Raw genomic sequence first — 19,711 nt, forward strand, 5'->3', positions numbered from 1 at the left:
GTTTATATTTTTTAAAAAGGAAACATTTTTAAATCGATAAAAATGCATTTACTACTATGATCAAAAAGTAAGGTGAATTTTTAATTTAAACTTCCCGCCTTATTCGAATCGTCCAATCTTTTTTATTTTTAAGTTGGTAGGAATGTCATTAACATTTGCGCCAAATTACATGTCAAACTCATAATTATTTTTTTTTGTTTACGCTTGTTTCTGAAGTACCAAAAGTGCATTCGGCGATTTTCACGATGTCTAACTTAGTTGAGCAAAGATGTGCTATTAAATTTTGTTTGCGGAATGATATTTCTGCTGCTGAAACGTATCAAATGTTGCAAAAGGCCTTCGGTAAAGAGACTATGTCTCAAAAAAATGTTTACAAGTGGTACAAAGACTTCATAGAAGGCCGAGAACGTGTTGATGACTTGGAACGCTCCGGACGACCATCGACTTCGATTGATGATCGCCACGTCAACAAAATCAAAGAATTGGTGCTTGCAAATCGTCGGTTAACCATTCGAGACCTTGTTGACATGGTTAGAATATCATTTGGGTCGGTGCAAGCGATTTTGAAGGATCATTTGGGCCTCAGAAGACTCAAATCACGTTTGGTGCCGAAATTTCTCAATTTCTTTGAAAAAGAGCGTCGCGTTAAGACGTGTGAAGCAATGCTTTCTGACTATCAAGACGTCTACAAACAAATTATTACTGGCGATGAGACTTGGGTCTACGCATACGACCCTGAAACAACCAACCAATCGAGTGAATACCGTGAAAAAGGCGAGCCGAGACCGAAGCAACCACGTCAAAGTCGCTCAAAATCAAGGTCATGTTGACTGTTTTCTTTGATTATTGTGGTGTCGTGCACTACGAATTCCTTCCAACTGGCCGAACTGTCAACAAGGAATATTATTTAAGCGTTATGCGACGTTTGCGTGAAGCTATTCGCAAAAAGAGACCGGAATTATGGGCCAATAACTCTTGGATTTTGCACCACGATAATGCGCCTTCGCACACAGCACTGGTTCTTCGTGAGTTTTTCGCCAAAAACTCTACCCATGTTGCTCCACAACCACCGTATTCGCCCGACTTCTGGCTGTTCCCAAAGCTCAAGAGACCACTCCAGGGAAATCGTTTTGAGTCCATTGAAGAGATCCAATGTGAATCGGCACGCGCATTGAAGGCTATCCCTACCGAGGACTTTTCGGCATGCTTCGAAGACTGGAAAAAACGTTGGCAAAAGTGCATTGGGGCCGGGGGGATTATTTTGAGGGGGACGATACAGATTTGAAAGAATAAATAAAGATTTTTCATTTTATAAAAAAATTTACCTTACTTTTTGATCACAGTAGTATAGTGTTTTTTGTTTTTCTAATAAATTTTTTAAAAAAAAAGTAAATTTGTATTTTTAAAAAAAATGTAGGCAATGAAAAAAATATTTCAAGATGAGGGTGGACATTAAGTTGAAAAAAATGGAAAAAGAATTCCTTTGAGCGTGTACTGCCGTATGACATTTGTAAATGTATGTTTTAAGTTTTTTGACTTTAATCTTAGTTAACTTTTCTTTAAAAAAAAAATGGTTTAATTTATTGATTTTTTAAAGTTGATTAGATTATTAGATGGTTATTAAATTGTTATTTTTTTTGAATATGTAGAGGTTGTGAAGTAAAGGTCAACATTTTTGAATGTGCAGAGAATGTGGAGGAAATGCATATATATGGACCTAGCCATTGGGATTATTCTCTGCGTAAGTTTTTTATTGAAAAAAAAATTTTTTATTTAAAATTTTTTTAAAAAGTCCATAGGGATTAGATTGAGAAAAATTCGGCTAGATGAAAAAATATTATTCAATGTCAATAATCATGATCGAGGGCATTACTGTGAAAATCGAAATTTGCAAATAGTAATGAAATTGAAAAAAACATTTTTAATTTCAGTTTTATTTGCATATCTTCTTTTTTCTTATTTTAGGTCAAAAAATAAATTCTTATTATTTTTGGGCAAATATACATTATTTAATAGTTTATTTATTTGATATTTAAATTTTTCTTTTTTAATTTAATGTTTAAATTATGTTTTTTTATCTATTTGTAATTTTTTTTTCTTTCTATTTTTAATCTATTTTTTTTCTTCTCAATTTTTCACTATTTTTCTCAGTTTTCATCTTAATAAAATATTCTATTAATCCAAGAACTAATATTATTTTTTTCAATTGTGCTATTAACTTGATTGCATTTTATTAAATATTTTTTTAATTGTACTACTAAAATGGATTTCATTTTAAAAATGTTTTTTAAAAATGTGTTGTCCGTTAAATGTCCTTATATGTTAATTATCATTGGAAATAAATGATATTTCAGATGATATGAGGTGGTAATAATGATATTATTAACTTTATTTTCATTTTTAGGTTTATAAAAAAATATGGTAGGCATAATTAAAAACTATTTTATTACTCATCCTGGTGATTTGTGTTTTCAATTTGATGAATGTTACTATGAACCTTGAAGTTTTTTGGAATGATTTTTGCTTATTGACAACAAGCAAACCATTTTTTGAAAGAGCTTTGGAATATTTAAGAAAGAACAAGCACTAAAAGATAGAATATATGGACAACATTTTTGCAAAATAAAGGTGATATGAAGAACAAAAAACTGAGATTAGAATTCGATAACTTTGCGCTAAGCGTTGCACATTTGGAAAATATAAGAGATAGAAAAATCAATATTACCTTCAGAGAGCGCTTTTCTGATCAGAGGTGAGATTATTGTTATAGTGAGATACAAATATCTTGTTAATGTTATTCAGAGGATCGAAATCGTATTAGATAGAGTTGATTTTTCAGCCGATTTGATTCTTAACCCGTCTGGTGTTTATAGCTTTGGTGAAAAAAATGTGTTTGCATATTGTTACAGCAATATTCCGTTGGTTGTACTTCTCATGAACAAGTGCTATGTTGGATTGATTTGGTATTGCATTTTGAAGAGAAGCGGTTTCTACTAACTCAATTTTTCAAAATAACTTTCTTCAATCGCAAAAGGTCTTTTTATACACAAAAAATATATGGGAAAAGGTCTTTTTATACACAAAAAATTTATGGGAAAATATTTTTTTGTATTTTCAATAAAGTATTACTTTGCACTTTTTTTTTAATTAAAAAAATCAAGAATTTAGACCCTTTTTTTCAACATTTTGTGCTCTTTTCAATAGAAACTTTTATGTAACATAAGACATTTAAATCACATCACTTTAAATATAACATCACTTTTAAATATAACATTGGATTAAGTCAATATTCTCTCACGCGATATATGCAACTTTAGAAATCGCGCAATAACATAAAGAATAAAAAGAAAAAAATCTTTCATCGCTATGGAAGCTTACAACAACACAAAAAAAGCTCTTAAATTTCAATTAATATGTGCTAAAAATTTAAATCAATTAAGTATAAAAATGGTGCTAAATACGAACAGCCAACTCGAAGGATTTAGAGCCAAAACGTGAATTTTTTTCAAAATATATATTTAGTTCATTTTTACTAACTTGTGTTTATTTAGAAGTCAAATCATGTTGAAAGAAAATCATGTTAAAAAATATAACTTTATTAGAAAAAAGCACAAGTATACAGAATCGTTATTAAAGATTTGTCAACGTGCAGACATTCAAATAAAAAAAACAACTGCACTCTAACATGAAAATCGCAAGAGCAAATGCAAATTTTAAAAAAATTGAAAACGGTTTAAAATTAATAAAACGTACCAACGATAGACGCGAACATACGATAAACTTGATAAATAACAACGAACAAATTGAACAAACGAAAGACTTGAGCAAAAATAACAGCGAACAAACAAACAATAATAACTTTAAAATCGCCTTTGACTGTAAACAAATAGACTTTAATAAAATCAATGACTACATTGTATTTACAGAAAAACAAGAGACACAAATAATTGACTTTGAAATCGTCTTTAACTTGGAACAAAATGAACTTGAACTAACTACATCACAAAACTCGACTTTAAAAACCAATGACCCTTTTACAGATGCTAGCATACAAAAACCACAAACTAATAATAATAACATGGAGGAAGACTACAGTACATATGACATTTTAAACTCAATATGCGAATTTTCTTTTTTTTTTTCAAATATATTTTTTTCCACAAATAAATATTTATATTTTTTCTATAAATGTTACAAATTTAACACATCTCTCTCTTCAATTGACATTTCTTTGCGTTCTTTTTTTGATTACGCTTTTGTCGGAATTTGAACTTTTACAATAATAGTCTCTTTTTACATATGCGATTATACAACGAATTTGTCAAAGAACCCAGAACATCAACATTTTGAATTGCAAAATTTCCAAATCACTTTTGCATCGTCAACAGTTATAAGCAAAGCTAATCCCCGCGGTCATTTTGTTTTTGATCGCGATCTTCTCTTTTATATGTTTAGTCATTTTTATCACTAATAAAATATATTTATTTTTTTAGAATAAAGTAATCATTTTTTATTAAAACTGATTTAAATAGATAACTATACAATCGATATTATATACTTTTTATTAGAAAATATATAAAAAATGTCTACTGAATGGACCAGAAATCACAAAATGGCTTCGTTCGATGACGAATACAACTATTGTACTGAATTACGCGACTCTTTTCGCATGTGGAGAGAAAAAATAATATCAGAACAACACCGAATGAAATAGAAGAATGGCTTGTTTATCATTTAAAAATGAAAGTTGAAAGCTGCAATATATCAATTAAATTCTTAGATTCTATAAGATGGACTTTAAATTGGAATCCAAAAAACAATTATCATATTTTGACGAATGGAACGTGTTTTATACGAATGCTATATATAGATATCACCTATTATGCAAATATTAAGTTATTTATACGAACGCTTTATTATAACTAAATGAAACTCTTTACCTAATACCTGTTTTTTATGTATGTCTTCACTAATACCCACTTAACAACAGGCTGCCCAACAATGCCTTTTTTTTATATTTTGCATATTTCGTGTATACTTTTGCTTTGTTGCTTTTTTTCATAATGCACCGTTTTACAATTAAAATTATTCAAAACTAACTTGGGTTGTTTACCTAATTGCATGCGCTGTTCTAATGCTTTTGAGCCATATTTTAAAAATAAATAACGACTGTACTTAGAATCATTTAAGCCATACTTTTTAATTTTCTTAAAAATAAATAAGCAATTAAAACCTACCCGTCTAAATTTTTTTGTCAATACCCATTTATACACACACTTTCCAGCTCGTCCGCTTTTAATTTTTTGTCAAGTTCGTATATATCTTTTCTTAGTTTTTCTTTTACAAAAAAAAAGCAGACTTTCTTTCTACATTACCCCTGTTGACATGAAAATCTTCATACTCTGCATCGCGAACTGCAACTCCATCTCTCTCTCCACCATTTGTTTTTCGCCAATTTTTTTTTGAATTTGTTTTGATTTTTTACATTATATTTTCTTTTTGAAGTTATTAACCAAAAACCTATTTATTCACATCTACACTTTATACACTTTTAAACAATATTTTGTAATATGTTTACTTATAATCGGGGTATTTTTTGTTTGGGTGGGGAGGGGGAGAGAGGATGGGGATTGTCATAATGATTATGATTATCGCGATCCCATGATCATTCTACTGCTTTTTTTGACATCTTGATCCATCATGATGATGCCATCACTGAAATGATCATCATGTGACCTTTTTTTTAGCGTTGAGGGGTTAAGAATTTAAGAGAGACTTTTTCGCTTGTTTCTTTAAAGAAGTTTAGAAAACTCGTTAAACCATATTATCAAAGTACAAAAAACTTATCGTGTGCACATCTACAATGTCCTCGTTCAGATCAGTTGACTCTTACAATATTATACGGATTATAATATTTTTTTAATGGTTATTTTAATTCTGTCATTGTTGCGCACTCGTTAAACATTCTACATTCGTTAAACAATCTAAACCGAGTGGGCAACAACGACACAACTTAGATAAAAATTAAAATAGTATAATATACTCCGTATAATATTGGAAGTGTCAACTCGGACGCTTTTAACTGATAATGCCCCAGGTATTACAGATGTGCACGCTGTAAGTATTTTGTATTAATTATTTAACTTTTATAAGTTTATAAAATATCATTGAATCTTCTATTATCAGTATAACAAATGATATAATTATAATATACACTTTTATTTGTATTTTTTAATTTTTTAACCTGTTTTTAAAGTTACAAAAATTTAATTTTTCAATGCTTTACTTAATCAAACATGTCTATAAATCTTTTTTATTATTTATTGAAATTAGGCAAAATTATTAAAATGCTCGAAGTGAAATAGACTTATCATGACCAGTATACGGGTATTAGTAAGTCAGTTATTTTACATAGTTAAGTCTTCTAATTTTTTTCGTAATCTTTTAAACTGATGGAAACTATTAAACACATTTTAAGCGGACATTCTAAATATTATTTACACAGGTACTAATATCCAATCTGTTGATATATAGCGATTCGTGCAACGGCGACGAAACGTTTAAGCTTTTTAAAGTTAATTTAAAACATTTTTTCATAGCTTTAAAAAATGAATAATAAGTGTAGCTTTTCTATATGTATATAGTTTTCTGCCACTTACTAAAAAATATTATAGTAACGAATAAGTATAGAAAAGGTCGGTGTGGTATTGATTTACCAAGAGCTAGTAACTCTAGATCAAATAAAAGTCTTGTTATGATATATAGCGTTGTTGCTAACCCATGTAACATTTGTAAACTTACGGTATTAGCCCAACGTGCGTTTTACTGCCGGCAGTCATATATCGAATTATTGCTGGCATACGGCAAAAGCCCAATATATGCTTTACCGTCGGAAATATCTTTATGCAACATACTGCATCGGCCAAGTGTATGATTTACTGGCGGCAAATCGTGTCGATTTAGTGATGGCATTTACTATTGGTCCGGAATATGCCAGTCTGACGGCAGAGTATTTGTTTTACTGCCAACAGTAAAATTGAATATATCGGGCCGATAGCAAACGCTAACAGTAAAACAGAATTTATAAACCGAAAGCATGATAAATGGTATATCCCAACAATATTTTATTTTATTTACAGAAACTAAATGGCTAATAGTGGTATGTCTTATTCTACAAATAGAAGAATTCTTGAAAAAGTTGCTACACGCCTTACAAATATATTCGATAATTCGCAAGGTAATGATATTTTGAGTGAACGAAATTTAACAAAATATACAGCTGTTGCATGTTGTCAAATCAATACCTGTGATAATAATCTGGATAATAATGATATATGTCTGCCTACTAATTCTTCCAACATTACTGGATTACAAAGTTTACAAACACCGAATACAACTTTGTTGATACTGACGATTTTTCATCGCAATCAGACTTAAATTCTCTTTCAAGTTCTGATAATGAAAGCAAAGATTTTTTTTTTGCAAGGGAAGATTGTCTATCATCAGATCTTGGTCAATGGGCACTAGATAACAATATTATTAGTTTAGCTTTAAAACATCTTTTAAATATTTTGCATCCTCTTCATCCCAATTTGCCAAAAGATCCTAGAACTTTACTACGCACTAAACCAGTTAGTAACATTGTTTCGTGTTCTAGTGGGGCCAATATTATCATTTTGGCTTGAAAAAATCAATTTTTTATCAGATTAACACTGGAAATATTAAACTTACTGAACAACATACGCTTCTCCAAATAAAAGTTCACATCGATGGACTATCTATATACAAAAGTTCAAACTTTCAATACTGGCCAATATCAAGGATAATATGTGAATCAAAATGTAAATTACCATTTATCATTTGACTTTATGCAGGGCTTCATAAACCTCAAAATATTGATGAATACATGAATGATTTTGTGAATGAGTTTTTACAAATTCAAAACATTGGATTTAACGTAAATGAAAAACATGTAAAGGTCATCATTCATTGTGTTCTATGTGATGCTCCTGCACGAGCCTTTGTTAAATGTATTAAAACGCATAGTGGATAACGTTTATGTGAAAGATGTAACCAACGGAGTGTTTATGAATTTCATAAATTAATAGTGCCAGAAAGTAATGCTCCATTAAGGACTGATGCTGCATTTAATGATGAAGATGAAGATCATCGCACAAAAGATGTTCCATCACCATTGCAAAAACTTAATCTAGGTTTAGTTAGTCAATTTCCTCTTGACTACATGCATCTGATTTGCCTTGGTGTTGTTCGAAAGTTGGTTTTGTCCTGGCTTTCAGGTAATTTAAAATGTCGTTTGCCTGTTGCAACTGTTCAAAAACTTTCAAGTGCATTAATTAGTTTGCGAATTTGTATACCTAATGAATTTCAGAGAAAGCCTCGTTCCTTAGATGAAATTAGGCGATGCAAAGCTACAGAGTTTAGACAATTTCTTATTTATACTGGACCTGTTGTATTAAAACAGTTTCTTGATCCTGCTGTCTATAATTATTTCATGTTACTTTCAGTTGCCATATTTTGTCTATGTCACCCAACTTTGTGCAGGGAATATTGTGCATATGCTGATAGCTTGCTAAAATACTTTGTTAAACATTCTCAGTTGTTGTATGGACGCCAGTTTCTTGTGTACAATGTGCATTCCCTAATTAATTTAGCCTCAGATGTTGAAAAGTATGGCCCGTTGGACACAATTAGTTGTTTTCTTTTTGAAAATAGTTTACACAAGTTAAAGAAATTGGTACGTTCATCTCGTCTTTCTCTACAGCAAGTTATCAACAGACTCACAGAAAAAAATAATAGTTATACACAGCCAATTTGTAATGATTTTCCTATTTGTAAAAGACTACACTCCAATGGTCCTATTCCTGAAAAATACAATTTTATTGAAATTAAATTATATATGGTGTTTCATACTAGCTCATTTAAGCTCTCTATCTCTAAGTCGTGCGATAGTTATATTAATACTAACAATAGTTATGAAAAAGTTATGAATTTTATACAAGTAGATAAAGAGTTTTTTATTGTCTTCAATATTTTTTGTGACTTATCTACCTTTTTTGAATATCCACTTCCTTCTAGCAATATTGGAATTTACAAAGCTACTAAGATATCAAACACTCTCAGCGTTGCTCCGCTTTTCAGTGTAAAAAAATTCTTAACAAGTGGTTGTAATTATATTCTTGTTCTTACATTCAATTTTGTTTACTTTTTTTTAAATATATTTTATATAGACTTTTTTGAATGTATTTTTAAAAAAAACATATGTTTAAGTATTATATTAGGATACAAGTATGTTTTTATATTTACCAATATATAAACTTTTTTTTATATTTGTATTCAATTATATTCAAGATTAATGTATAATTATGAAAATTAATGTCAGTTAAAATATATAAAAATATTTAATGAACAATAGGGATAGATGAAGTAAATTAGGCGGAGATAAAACACTTGCTAGCTAATGTACACTTGTGTGTACACTTGCGTACAATGGTACTTTAAATATTACCCTATTCTTTTTTGTAAAATTATAATATAAAAATATACTGCAGCCTTTTTATATGTATACATATAAAAAGGCTGCAGTATATTTTATATCATAGTTTTATATTATGTTTATATAAAGAACTAAATATACACAGTTAAAAGATGTCTTTATGGTTTGTTGTGTTTTTTCCTGACACAGCCGAAGTTGAAGTGGTGCCTACAACTTGGATTACCTCAGAAAAAGGCATTGTTTATTGTAAGTGGCCGTCTACATTAACATGTCGTAATCCAAGGGATGCTGTAAAGAAAAGAATAAATCCTGAGCAATCTTGGCTGTTATACAATGTTATAATAAAATATCATACAGGTTACTAGTTTATAACATTGTATAAAATATACAAATTTATAGAAATAGCTTATGCTTTTTCATATCTAGATTCTTGTTATAATTTCATATAAAAATAATCAAACAAATTTGCCAGTGATAATAATAAGTTGTATTTTAATTGTTTTTAGACGATTATTTATTAGCTTGTGAAAAATGCAAAAAAGGTGAGCATATATCTGATCTTACAAGTTCTGGAATATCAGATTCAGAGAATCTTTCAACTAAAAATAGGTATTAATTTGTCATAGTGAACACATGTCTTGGTTTATGTAAAAGTATGTTTTCCTGGTATTATAAATTTTAGTGCAAAAAACCTAATAATAAGATATCATTTGTGTCATTTGTTATAAATATATTATGCATTTATGTCATTAGTATATTTAAAAGCAAAACAACATGAATATATAAAGGATAATTAATTATTATTATAGGAAAAGAACAATAAACAATTTTGAATTTGAAAGCAGCAGTTCCAATGAGGATAATGAGTATAGCAAGAATAACAAGATAAAAATTAAAAAAAAGAAATTAACAGAACTTCCAATGCCAGGTACTATACCTTTACCTCAGGCATCATATTCTTGAGTTATCGAAGGTAAAATTGTTTCAAACAGTATTTTATTTGTAATAAGTAATTTAAATAAATATTATATATATAAAATATCAATGCATAAATTATATGTTCCTCCACCTGCATTCTTATTACACACAAAAAAAGTATATGTCTTTTAGATGTGGCTCCATTGATATCTTATGCTGACATCTCCCCTATGCAGCAATGTAGCTCGAGTACTTCGAAATCAGGTCCTAATATTATTTTTTATATAATATATTTTTTTCAAATTCATTAATCGACTGATATCGCTAATTGCCTAGCATACCTAGTAGTGTTGCTAAAGTTGAATGAGGATTTAGGTTGGGGTAGTAATAAGTTTTTTGGCATTATTCTTTGAATACCCTTTTGTCTGATGTTATTCTGTTTTCATATCATTTAGTTACCAAATGCCTTAAATTGAAGTTAATAATATAATGGCATTAGGTATAGATGTTTAGTTTTAACTAATTTTTTATAATGTTGAGTTATGTAGATTTTTATATTATATATATAGAAATTCTAAATATTTTTACTTTATATCTTGTTTTATTTGGAAAACTCAGTGATTTGAAACCAAAATTTACCAACACAGTGTGAAAATGTCAACAATGCTTCATCAAAAAAAAAACCGTATTTAAAAGGTACATCTTTATGATTAAGTTACTTTTTGTACTTTTTGTGTGTTAAATTCAAGTTTATGTTCTTTAGCTCTTTCACAAATTTTTGTAACGTTGGAGCAAATAAAAGCTCAAAATGATATTCTTATAAGCAATCAAACGCACCAATTTGCTAAACAAAATATGGAAAGTGGTAATGTAGCACTACCACTTCCAAATAATTTACAATTGCCCTTGGAGACTGTTGATCAAGTTAATGCAGCTAGATGAGTTGTGTAACGATTGTGGTACTTACATCAATTTGGTATGATTTAAAAGTTTGAGTTTATGTATAGTTTAAAATACTCTATTTATAAACAAAATTATAAAATTACTCTATGGTTAATACGTTGACACACCCTAGATTTTCTTTTTTTTTTCTATTTTGTTTAAGAATCAATGTTGACGCTCAAAAATGTTATGACAATTTAATAAGGTTTGAATTCGGTTAATAAATTTTAAGTTAAACTGCTTATGTAGGCGGTAGTGATGAGGTTGACGTGACAAGACGAATTATGAAACGTCTTTTTACAACAAAGCTTGCTTGTCTTGTCAATCGGAAAGGTGTTTGCGGGAAGCATGGTTTTCGAAAGTTGCGTTTAAAATCGGTTGAAGGTATGTACTTTTCTAATTTAAATTGTCATGACTGAATCTAGGTTCAGTCAGATAAATTTTGACCGATGAAAACAGCTGTTTTCATCGGTCAAAATTTATATCATTTTTGTAAAACCATTGGCTTTTTGCAATTAATTGTTATGAACAGAACTATGACTTGCTATATGTTACTTTACATTACATGTTACCCAAATTTATATTTTGTTAATTTTGGTTTTCACTCAGATGCCGTTCGCCAAAGCCCTTCATCGAATAATGCAAAAGATGCATCTAACGATAAAAATATTCAAAATTGGCTTCGAAAATCTGTAAATAGAGATGGTGGCCGTCAACGACTGATGATATAGTAAGTTGAAATTCTTTGCGACCAAGACGCCATCCGTCCGAGGTCAAAAAAAAGCTCAAAAAAAACGAAAAACCAGTCAAAACCGATGAACCGATAAACCGAAAGAAGCCGAAAAAAAAAAAGGTCCAGAGTAAAAAAAAAAACGACGTCACGCGCATGCGCAGATGTAAATTTTTAATTAATAAAGCGTGAAAAGAAGTATATAAAGAGTGAAAAAAAAGAAGTAGGTTCATAACGAATGGAATCGAAAAACAAACCGTTACAACAATTTCATTTTCACTCCAACGACAGTAGCAGTAGTTCAACCTTATAAACCTGATCCTCCGACAGATAATGGTGGTACACACGACTCGCATGGGAATCATATTCGAAATTTTGAAGTGTATTAATAAAGCAAAAATAGTGACAATATTAACAGTTTTGAGCTTGTTTATTGTTGTTGTAGTGGGAGGATATTTATTTGGAGCGTTATTGGGAGTTTTTATATTACTTGGAACAATGTTGGGATTTTATATTTGTAATAAAATAATAAAAAACAAATTGTAAAATTTTTTTTTATATATTATATATTATAAATATTATTTTCCATTTCTATTAATTCCGTAAGAAATTCCACCAGAGATAGCTCCACCCAAAACAGCTTTACCAATGGTAGGTAGAAGAGCGCTAGTAAAGGAGGGTAAAACGACTTTAGATACCATTCCTAAAAGAGGTCCTAAAAACTTTCCACGCATCCGTTTTTTTCTATGTCTTTTATAAATTAAATTCATTAAATCGTTTTGAGCAAATATTTCAATAGGTGGAAATGTTTTATATTCAATGTTTAATAGTTCGTCTGTTATTTGCGAGTAAGGAAATAATGTTTTTTTAATAAAACAGTTTTTAAACTCTTGATTGTCGGTTAAACGATTCAGTTCAGGATGAAAAGGTCGTAAATAATGCAACATGGTGTTAACAATTTGATTTTGAGCTTTTCGTGATAACATACTACTGGCTTGTTCAAAGGAAAAGTTTAAAATTTTCAAGCTATCCACAATTTTAATACGTTTACCGATGCAAATAATATGTCATTGCTCACATTTTTAGATATAACAAAAACATCTTCCATGTTGCTATATTTTCTAAAAGCGTTAAAAGGTGTCGTTTCAGATTCGGCCAAATGACCGTATAACGAAATATCCAAAAATTTTTTTAAACCTTCAACAACCATAATGCGATTATCAAAAGAAGCATTGTGAGCAAAAATAGGACAAGACAAATGTTGACTATATCTACCTAAATTTTTGTTGCAATAATCGTGACCTAATCCATACAATTTTCCTAAAAAATGATCGTGATCAATCACGAGATAATCTTCAAAAGCGTTGAGAAAAAAATTGCACTTATTCAAAACTTTTTCTCGATTTTTTTCATCTTGAATAAAATCGGATAAACTAAATTTTGTTTGAAATTGATTATTAAAAGCAACCAACATGGCATGATACCATAATTCGTAGACGGGTTGCTTGAATTTTTTCATAAGAAACAAAAAATGAAGGTTATCTGTATATTGACCACCACTTTCGTTGATACATTTGCGAAAGATTTTGATTAAAAAGTAGGGATCTTCTAACAACTCTATATCTTCTTGATCAAAATAGTTTTCAAATTGATGTTCGGTCATGATAAGGGAAGACAATTGTTTCATATAATCTACAAGTTCGCCACTGGTTATTCTCACATAATCACTCAACAAACCGTTAGTGGCAGGTAGGTATTGAAATTTTTCCCACCATCTACAACAAATGTAAAACAAACTTCATACTCGAAATAAATCTTGTTTTATTTTTTCAGCATCGTTGTCAATTAAATAATTTTGAACGTGACAAGGTAACATGAACAATTCTAAACGTGCTACTCTTTGAAACACAATGTTAACAACTTGAATTCGTTTGTCGTTGTAAATACGAAATTCGTTATGATTCAATCTTTCTCTTTCTTGAGGAGTCATGTGAGAAAATTTATTTTTATAAACATCAGATTGACTAATTTTATCTGCGGGATATCTGCAAATAGAACATAAAGGATTTTCTTCTTGCCATATTAAATCTCTTTCTTCAGTTGATATATTTAAATTTTCAAAACGCGGTAAACATATTTCATAAGCAAATCGAAACAAAGTATCTGCTAAAGCTATTAAATCGTAAACTCGTAATTCCATTTTTAATTTTTCACTATTTTCACGAGTCGTATTTTAACTTTTCCCACAAGATACGTCTGTGTGTCTTGTGAAGTAAAGAAACTCCTGGTTAAAAATAAGCAGGTAGACAGGTTAAAGGATTTCTTTCTAAACTTTCAATCGTATTTTCGTAATAAAAAATCCATTGAGTAATCACGTGTCCTTGTTCATCCAAACCAAAACATTCTCTTGCCAATGTCTCATGAATGCATTGAATCACGATGGAATGACAATGATAATTTAACTCAGATAAAGGTTTGACTTTGGAAGTAGCATTTTCTTCAGATTTTGTTATACTCGTTTCACAATCAAATGTCATTAAAAAAGGAAATAAGTTTCTACTTGTACACATGAACGAATTTTGTGGTCGATAGTGACTAATGCAATAGCCGTGTGTAAATTTGTCCGGCTTATAATAACCTTTACATTTGTGTTTCTCTGTAGCAAATTTTTGTCCACATTCTGAACATTGAAACAAAACACTTGACTTGTTAGAAGAAAAATGCATAGTAGAAAATTTTTCATTCAACATGCTTATAGCGTGAAGAGAATTGTTTTTTTGAAAAATACAAATTTTTATAGTGTTGTTTGTTTTTTTCGGTTGATTGACTTTATTTCTTTCTTCATCATTAATAAAAACTCTTTGAGAATCTTGATCGTCTTTGGTAATGTTTGCACTTTCGTAAACCACTTTTAATAATTCTGTAAGAGTACTTTTATATTGTGATTTTAATTTAGAATGCAATAAACAAATTTTGGTGTTACTTTTGTTAACTTTTTTGTTAAAAATTTTAATGTTAATACGATCAAAAGTATTTTCGTAAGCAAAACAATGACACAAATCAATCAAAGTTTGAAATGACATATTTTTAGATTTTTCTTTTAAATGTTGTTAAACATTTTTCCAAGCTAGAATATTTTGCTCTTCTTGATCTTCAAAAAGAAGTTGTAAAATATTTTCTTCAGAATATAAATCGGTGGCATTTTTTTCCAACACTTTTTTATTCCATTCTTTAATGGTGCACACATTCCATTGACGAATCAACAAAGAGATGAGAAAAGCAGAATAAAAACATAATCCTGGTTCAAACAAAATACTATAATCTAAAAACATTTTTCTTTTTTGTGTATAAGAGAGTTTACTATAAGATAAACTTTTTAGTGAATTTTGCCATTGTGTTATAGGATGAGGTCTATACCATTCACCAATTCATTCGTCAATTTCTCTCCTCTTTTGTAGTTTTTTTTCGTGATATGTGCGGTGTTATTTTGCGAATTTGTACATCTTTGCTTTTACTTCGTTGTTTTAATATTTTTTTATTTTTTTCGTAATAGGTTTTGTTGCGTTTTTTCTTTTTTTCAATTTCTTCATCTGTCATGAACATTTTTCTTTTAAAACCAGACAATTCAAAATCTCGTAATTTCGTCATGGATCTTTCTGTTAAATTGGATAGAGTTTTAATTTTAATATTACATACTCGTATCAACCTCCATCCACTATCATTTTCTAAAATATTAAAAACAGCTCGCACATTGGCATCTTGAATAAAACGTAAATTAGTCGGTCCTTCTAAAGGTTTAATAAAATAAACAGGTGAATTGTAACAACGTTTCATTATTTTACAATAACCATTTTCAATAGATTTGCAACACAAACTAACAATATTATAACCCATTAAGAAATTTTGAAACAAGTCTGCGAAATGAATACTGTTTTTCATTTGTGTTTCAAATCCTTCCATTGTTTTTTGTTCAACGTGATAAACGATTTCATCAGGACTCTGAGTTTCTGAATAAAGTTGTGATTCTTCCACAATATCTTCATCTTTATAATCGTCTTTGATAAAAAAAAAAGTGCAGTGATATACTGTTATTAATAAATATAGTTTCCTCAGTTTGATATTCAAATTTCATTTTTTTTAGCTAAAAAGAAAATTTACTTGTATTTTTTATAAAATTCCAAAACATCAGAATCAACAGTAATACTTTTAAATATTTTTTGCAATTCTAATTTATTATTAATAATTATAAATATATCATTAATATTACAAACTCGTGATAAAGAAACATAATAAAGACTATTATTAAAAGCCTTTGAATTAAATTGAACAACGGCTTTATTCATTGTACTTCCTTGAGCTTTATGAACAGTAAAAGAAAAAGCTAATTTTAAAGGTAAACCAAATCTTGAGCCTACGACAGCATGAGAGCAATCTAAAATTTCTTCTTTGACACATTCTATTTTGACTTCTTTTTTATTCATAATCACCAAAACTGCATTATTTTCTATTAAAATGACGGTACCAATAGTACTATTGCACAAACCTTCTTCCACATTAATATTTCTTACAAGCATAACAATAGCACCTATTTTAAGATAAACAGCTGCATGAATTTAAAACGTCCAAGGAATATTCTGATTTTTAATAACATCTTCAGCATAAAACCAATACCCTTCTTGTTTTATAGTCTGCATTTTTTCATGGTTATAATAATCGACTTCAATATTTATAAAAAATAATCTCGTATATTTAGAGTTTAAATTTTCATCTTTTTCAAAACAATGCATCATAAAATAATCAATAGTTTGGTCTGAAACTTGACCAAAACGTATTTCATTTAAAGCACCAAAAAATTGTGCATCTTCTTTTTGTCTAAAGCATTGAGTTAAAACCAACACTTCCGTCATGTAGTGTTGCCATATTTTTGATTTAAAAACAAATTCTCCTGTGACAGGTGGCAATTGAAAAAAATCACCACAAGCAATAACTTGTACACCACCAAATAATTCATCGTAACCTTGTCTAATTTCACAAGCTATTAAATGTAATAAATCAAATGTTGGAGCGTTAATCATTGAAATTTCATCAATAATTAAAACATCAGTTTCCAACCACGTTTTTTATGTCTGGATGCATATGACGTTTATAATAATCTACACTTTTAACACCAGTTTCTATACCAGCAAAAGCATGTATTGTGACACCATTGATCAAATAAGCTGCTTTTCCTGTACTCGCAGTAATATGTATTGTTTTATAAATTTGTACACTTTGAGCAATTTCTTTGACAATATAACTTTTTCCACAACCAGCACCACCAGTAATAAAAAATTTTTTTCCTTCATCAAGCCATTGAAGTGCTTTTTGTTGTTGCAAAGATAACATTTTTTTATTATTTTACTGAAAAAAACAAAGCATTTTTTATTTTAAATAAAAGTACATATAAGTATACTTGATAAAAAAGATCAAAAAAATAAGTTTAAAATTTAAATTTGTTCGTATTTTAAATAAAAAGTCACTATCATTCTCATTCAACAAAAATTTCAATGATGATATTTCGTCGTCACTCAAAGTTTCGTTTTCTAAATGATATTTTTCATTATTTTCTTTCGCCAACGAATTCATATTTATTATTTTCTCCAATATTTTTTTATTTTCATTGATATTATTCATCTAAAAAAATTTATTTTGAATATAAATACATTACAGCGTATTTTATAAAAAACATCATATATATAATGTTCTTTTCAACGAGTCTTTCCAGTTTACAAAATAAATCATCTGGTCCATCACCAACAACAAAAACTTTGCAGTTAATATTTCATCTTCTGTCAATAGGTTTTGTTTGATTAACAACTTGAGCATTTTTTATTATCGTTTTCTCTTATTTTATTCATCTAAAAAAAATTACAATCAATATACTGAATCAAAACATTTTTCACAATATATAAATGAACAACTTTGCCCATCAGAATATCTATATTCATTACAATCATCACATTCGTTTAAATAACGTTTACAATTTTCAATTTCAAGACATTTTTCATTTACATGATATAATAAATCTTCATTAGATGTATTTTTAAAAAAATAATAAAAACTTTCAAAATTCAAATTCAAATAAACATGATAATGTGTTAATATATTTAAAGACCATCAAAATCAATATTAAAGGTATTCTTTTAACTTGTTCATTGAAAAACCCATCCCACTTGTATTTCAAATGATGCCATTTACAACTTCGACATAAAAATTGTCTCGAAGTAAATGCATGCTGTCGAATTTCTTCCAAAGTAGCTGGGTGATCTTGATTAAATTTATATATGCTTTCGATTAAAAAATTCAAATCATTTTCTGTTAGTTGCATTTTTTATTATGTAATTTAAAAAATAATATTGTTAATAAAATGTAATAAAAAATATTCTATGTTTATGAAAAAATTATTAAAAAGTGAAATAAAGAAAACAGATGATTACTTTAAACACGTTTAAAGTAATCACGTTATCTTTATTTCACGTTTATAAAAAATGTCTTTTGTTGTAGTTACTTAATGAATCCATCGATAAACCAGAAATTTTTTAAATTTACAATCATCACACATTTGTTCCAAAACACAATTACAACTAGCTAAATCACGTATTTCGTATTTATGAATATAAAAAGTTTTGTTTAATAAATCCATCGATAAACCAAGCTTGTTAGAAGCTTTTACTATCGTATTGTAAAATTTTTTCACTGTATCCACAGAATAACCACAACACAAACAAAGAAAATTATAATCGTCGTATTCTTGACATTGACATTCGGCCAAAAAATCAATCCTTTTTTTTGATTTTTATAAATTTCCAAGAGTTGTTCTTTAGTTAAATCCATTTTTTTTTGAAGCTTTCAATATAATGTCATCTAGTTTCATTTCCATTTTTTTTATTATTAATCTAAAAAAATTTAAAAAATATAAAAATTACAATAAAAAATTTTCAAAATTTTTCCCATTTATCAAAAAAAGAGCGATGCAATCCAATAACATCTTTAATCGTTTTACAATTTAAACACATATTGTTCTTTTTACATGGACACGATGCCAAACTCAAAATTTGACTTTTAGCCCATCCTAAATTGTCTATTAACAAATGTTCTGGTAATCCCAATTTTTTTGCTGCCAACATTATATTATTTTCCATTTTTTATGTAATCTAAAAAAACATTTTTTAAAAAATCAAAAAAAAAAAAACATTTATTACAATATATACAAAAAAATTAAAGAAAAAACTAAAGAAAACGGAAACAAATCAACAAAATAGATACAATATCATTGTTAAGAAAATATAAAGTCTTTAATTTTTTAACGTAATTTGACTTTAGTCGATATATAAAAAATGTTTATATTTTTTTTTGTAATTGTTATGTTCCGAACGTATTATTTCGAATTTGATCTTTTTACATTTCAAACACATATGGATCGGTTCACAAGGACACGAAGCCAAACAGATAATTTCACCTTTATGATATGTATAAGTCTTCTTCAACAATTCTTCAGACAATCCCAATTTTTTAGATGACAACATTATATTAATTTCCATTTTTTATGTTCTCTAAAAAAATATATA

At 28.6% G+C, this 19,711-nt stretch overlaps 1 protein-coding gene across 1 annotated transcript; it reads left to right on the forward strand.

The window, feature by feature from the left end:
- The first annotated feature begins 245 nt into the window (after window positions 1-245).
- Window positions 246-830, forward strand: LOC136089816 (protein GVQW3-like). The gene has a single exon (XM_065815905.1). It carries the CDS (start codon window positions 246-248, stop codon window positions 828-830), a length of 585 nt encoding a protein of 194 aa, XP_065671977.1.
- Window positions 831-19,711: the final 18,881 nt, after the last annotated feature.

This window comes from Hydra vulgaris, chromosome 13 (assembly GCF_038396675.1).
Source record: "Hydra vulgaris chromosome 13, alternate assembly HydraT2T_AEP".
Classification (NCBI taxonomy): Eukaryota; Metazoa; Cnidaria; class Hydrozoa; order Anthoathecata; family Hydridae; genus Hydra; species Hydra vulgaris.

Excerpts from the sequence above, each read along its gene's own strand:
- LOC136089816 (XM_065815905.1), top strand. The coding sequence starts at position 246 with ATGTCTAACTTAGTTGAGCAAAGATGTGCTATTAAATTTTGTTTGCGG.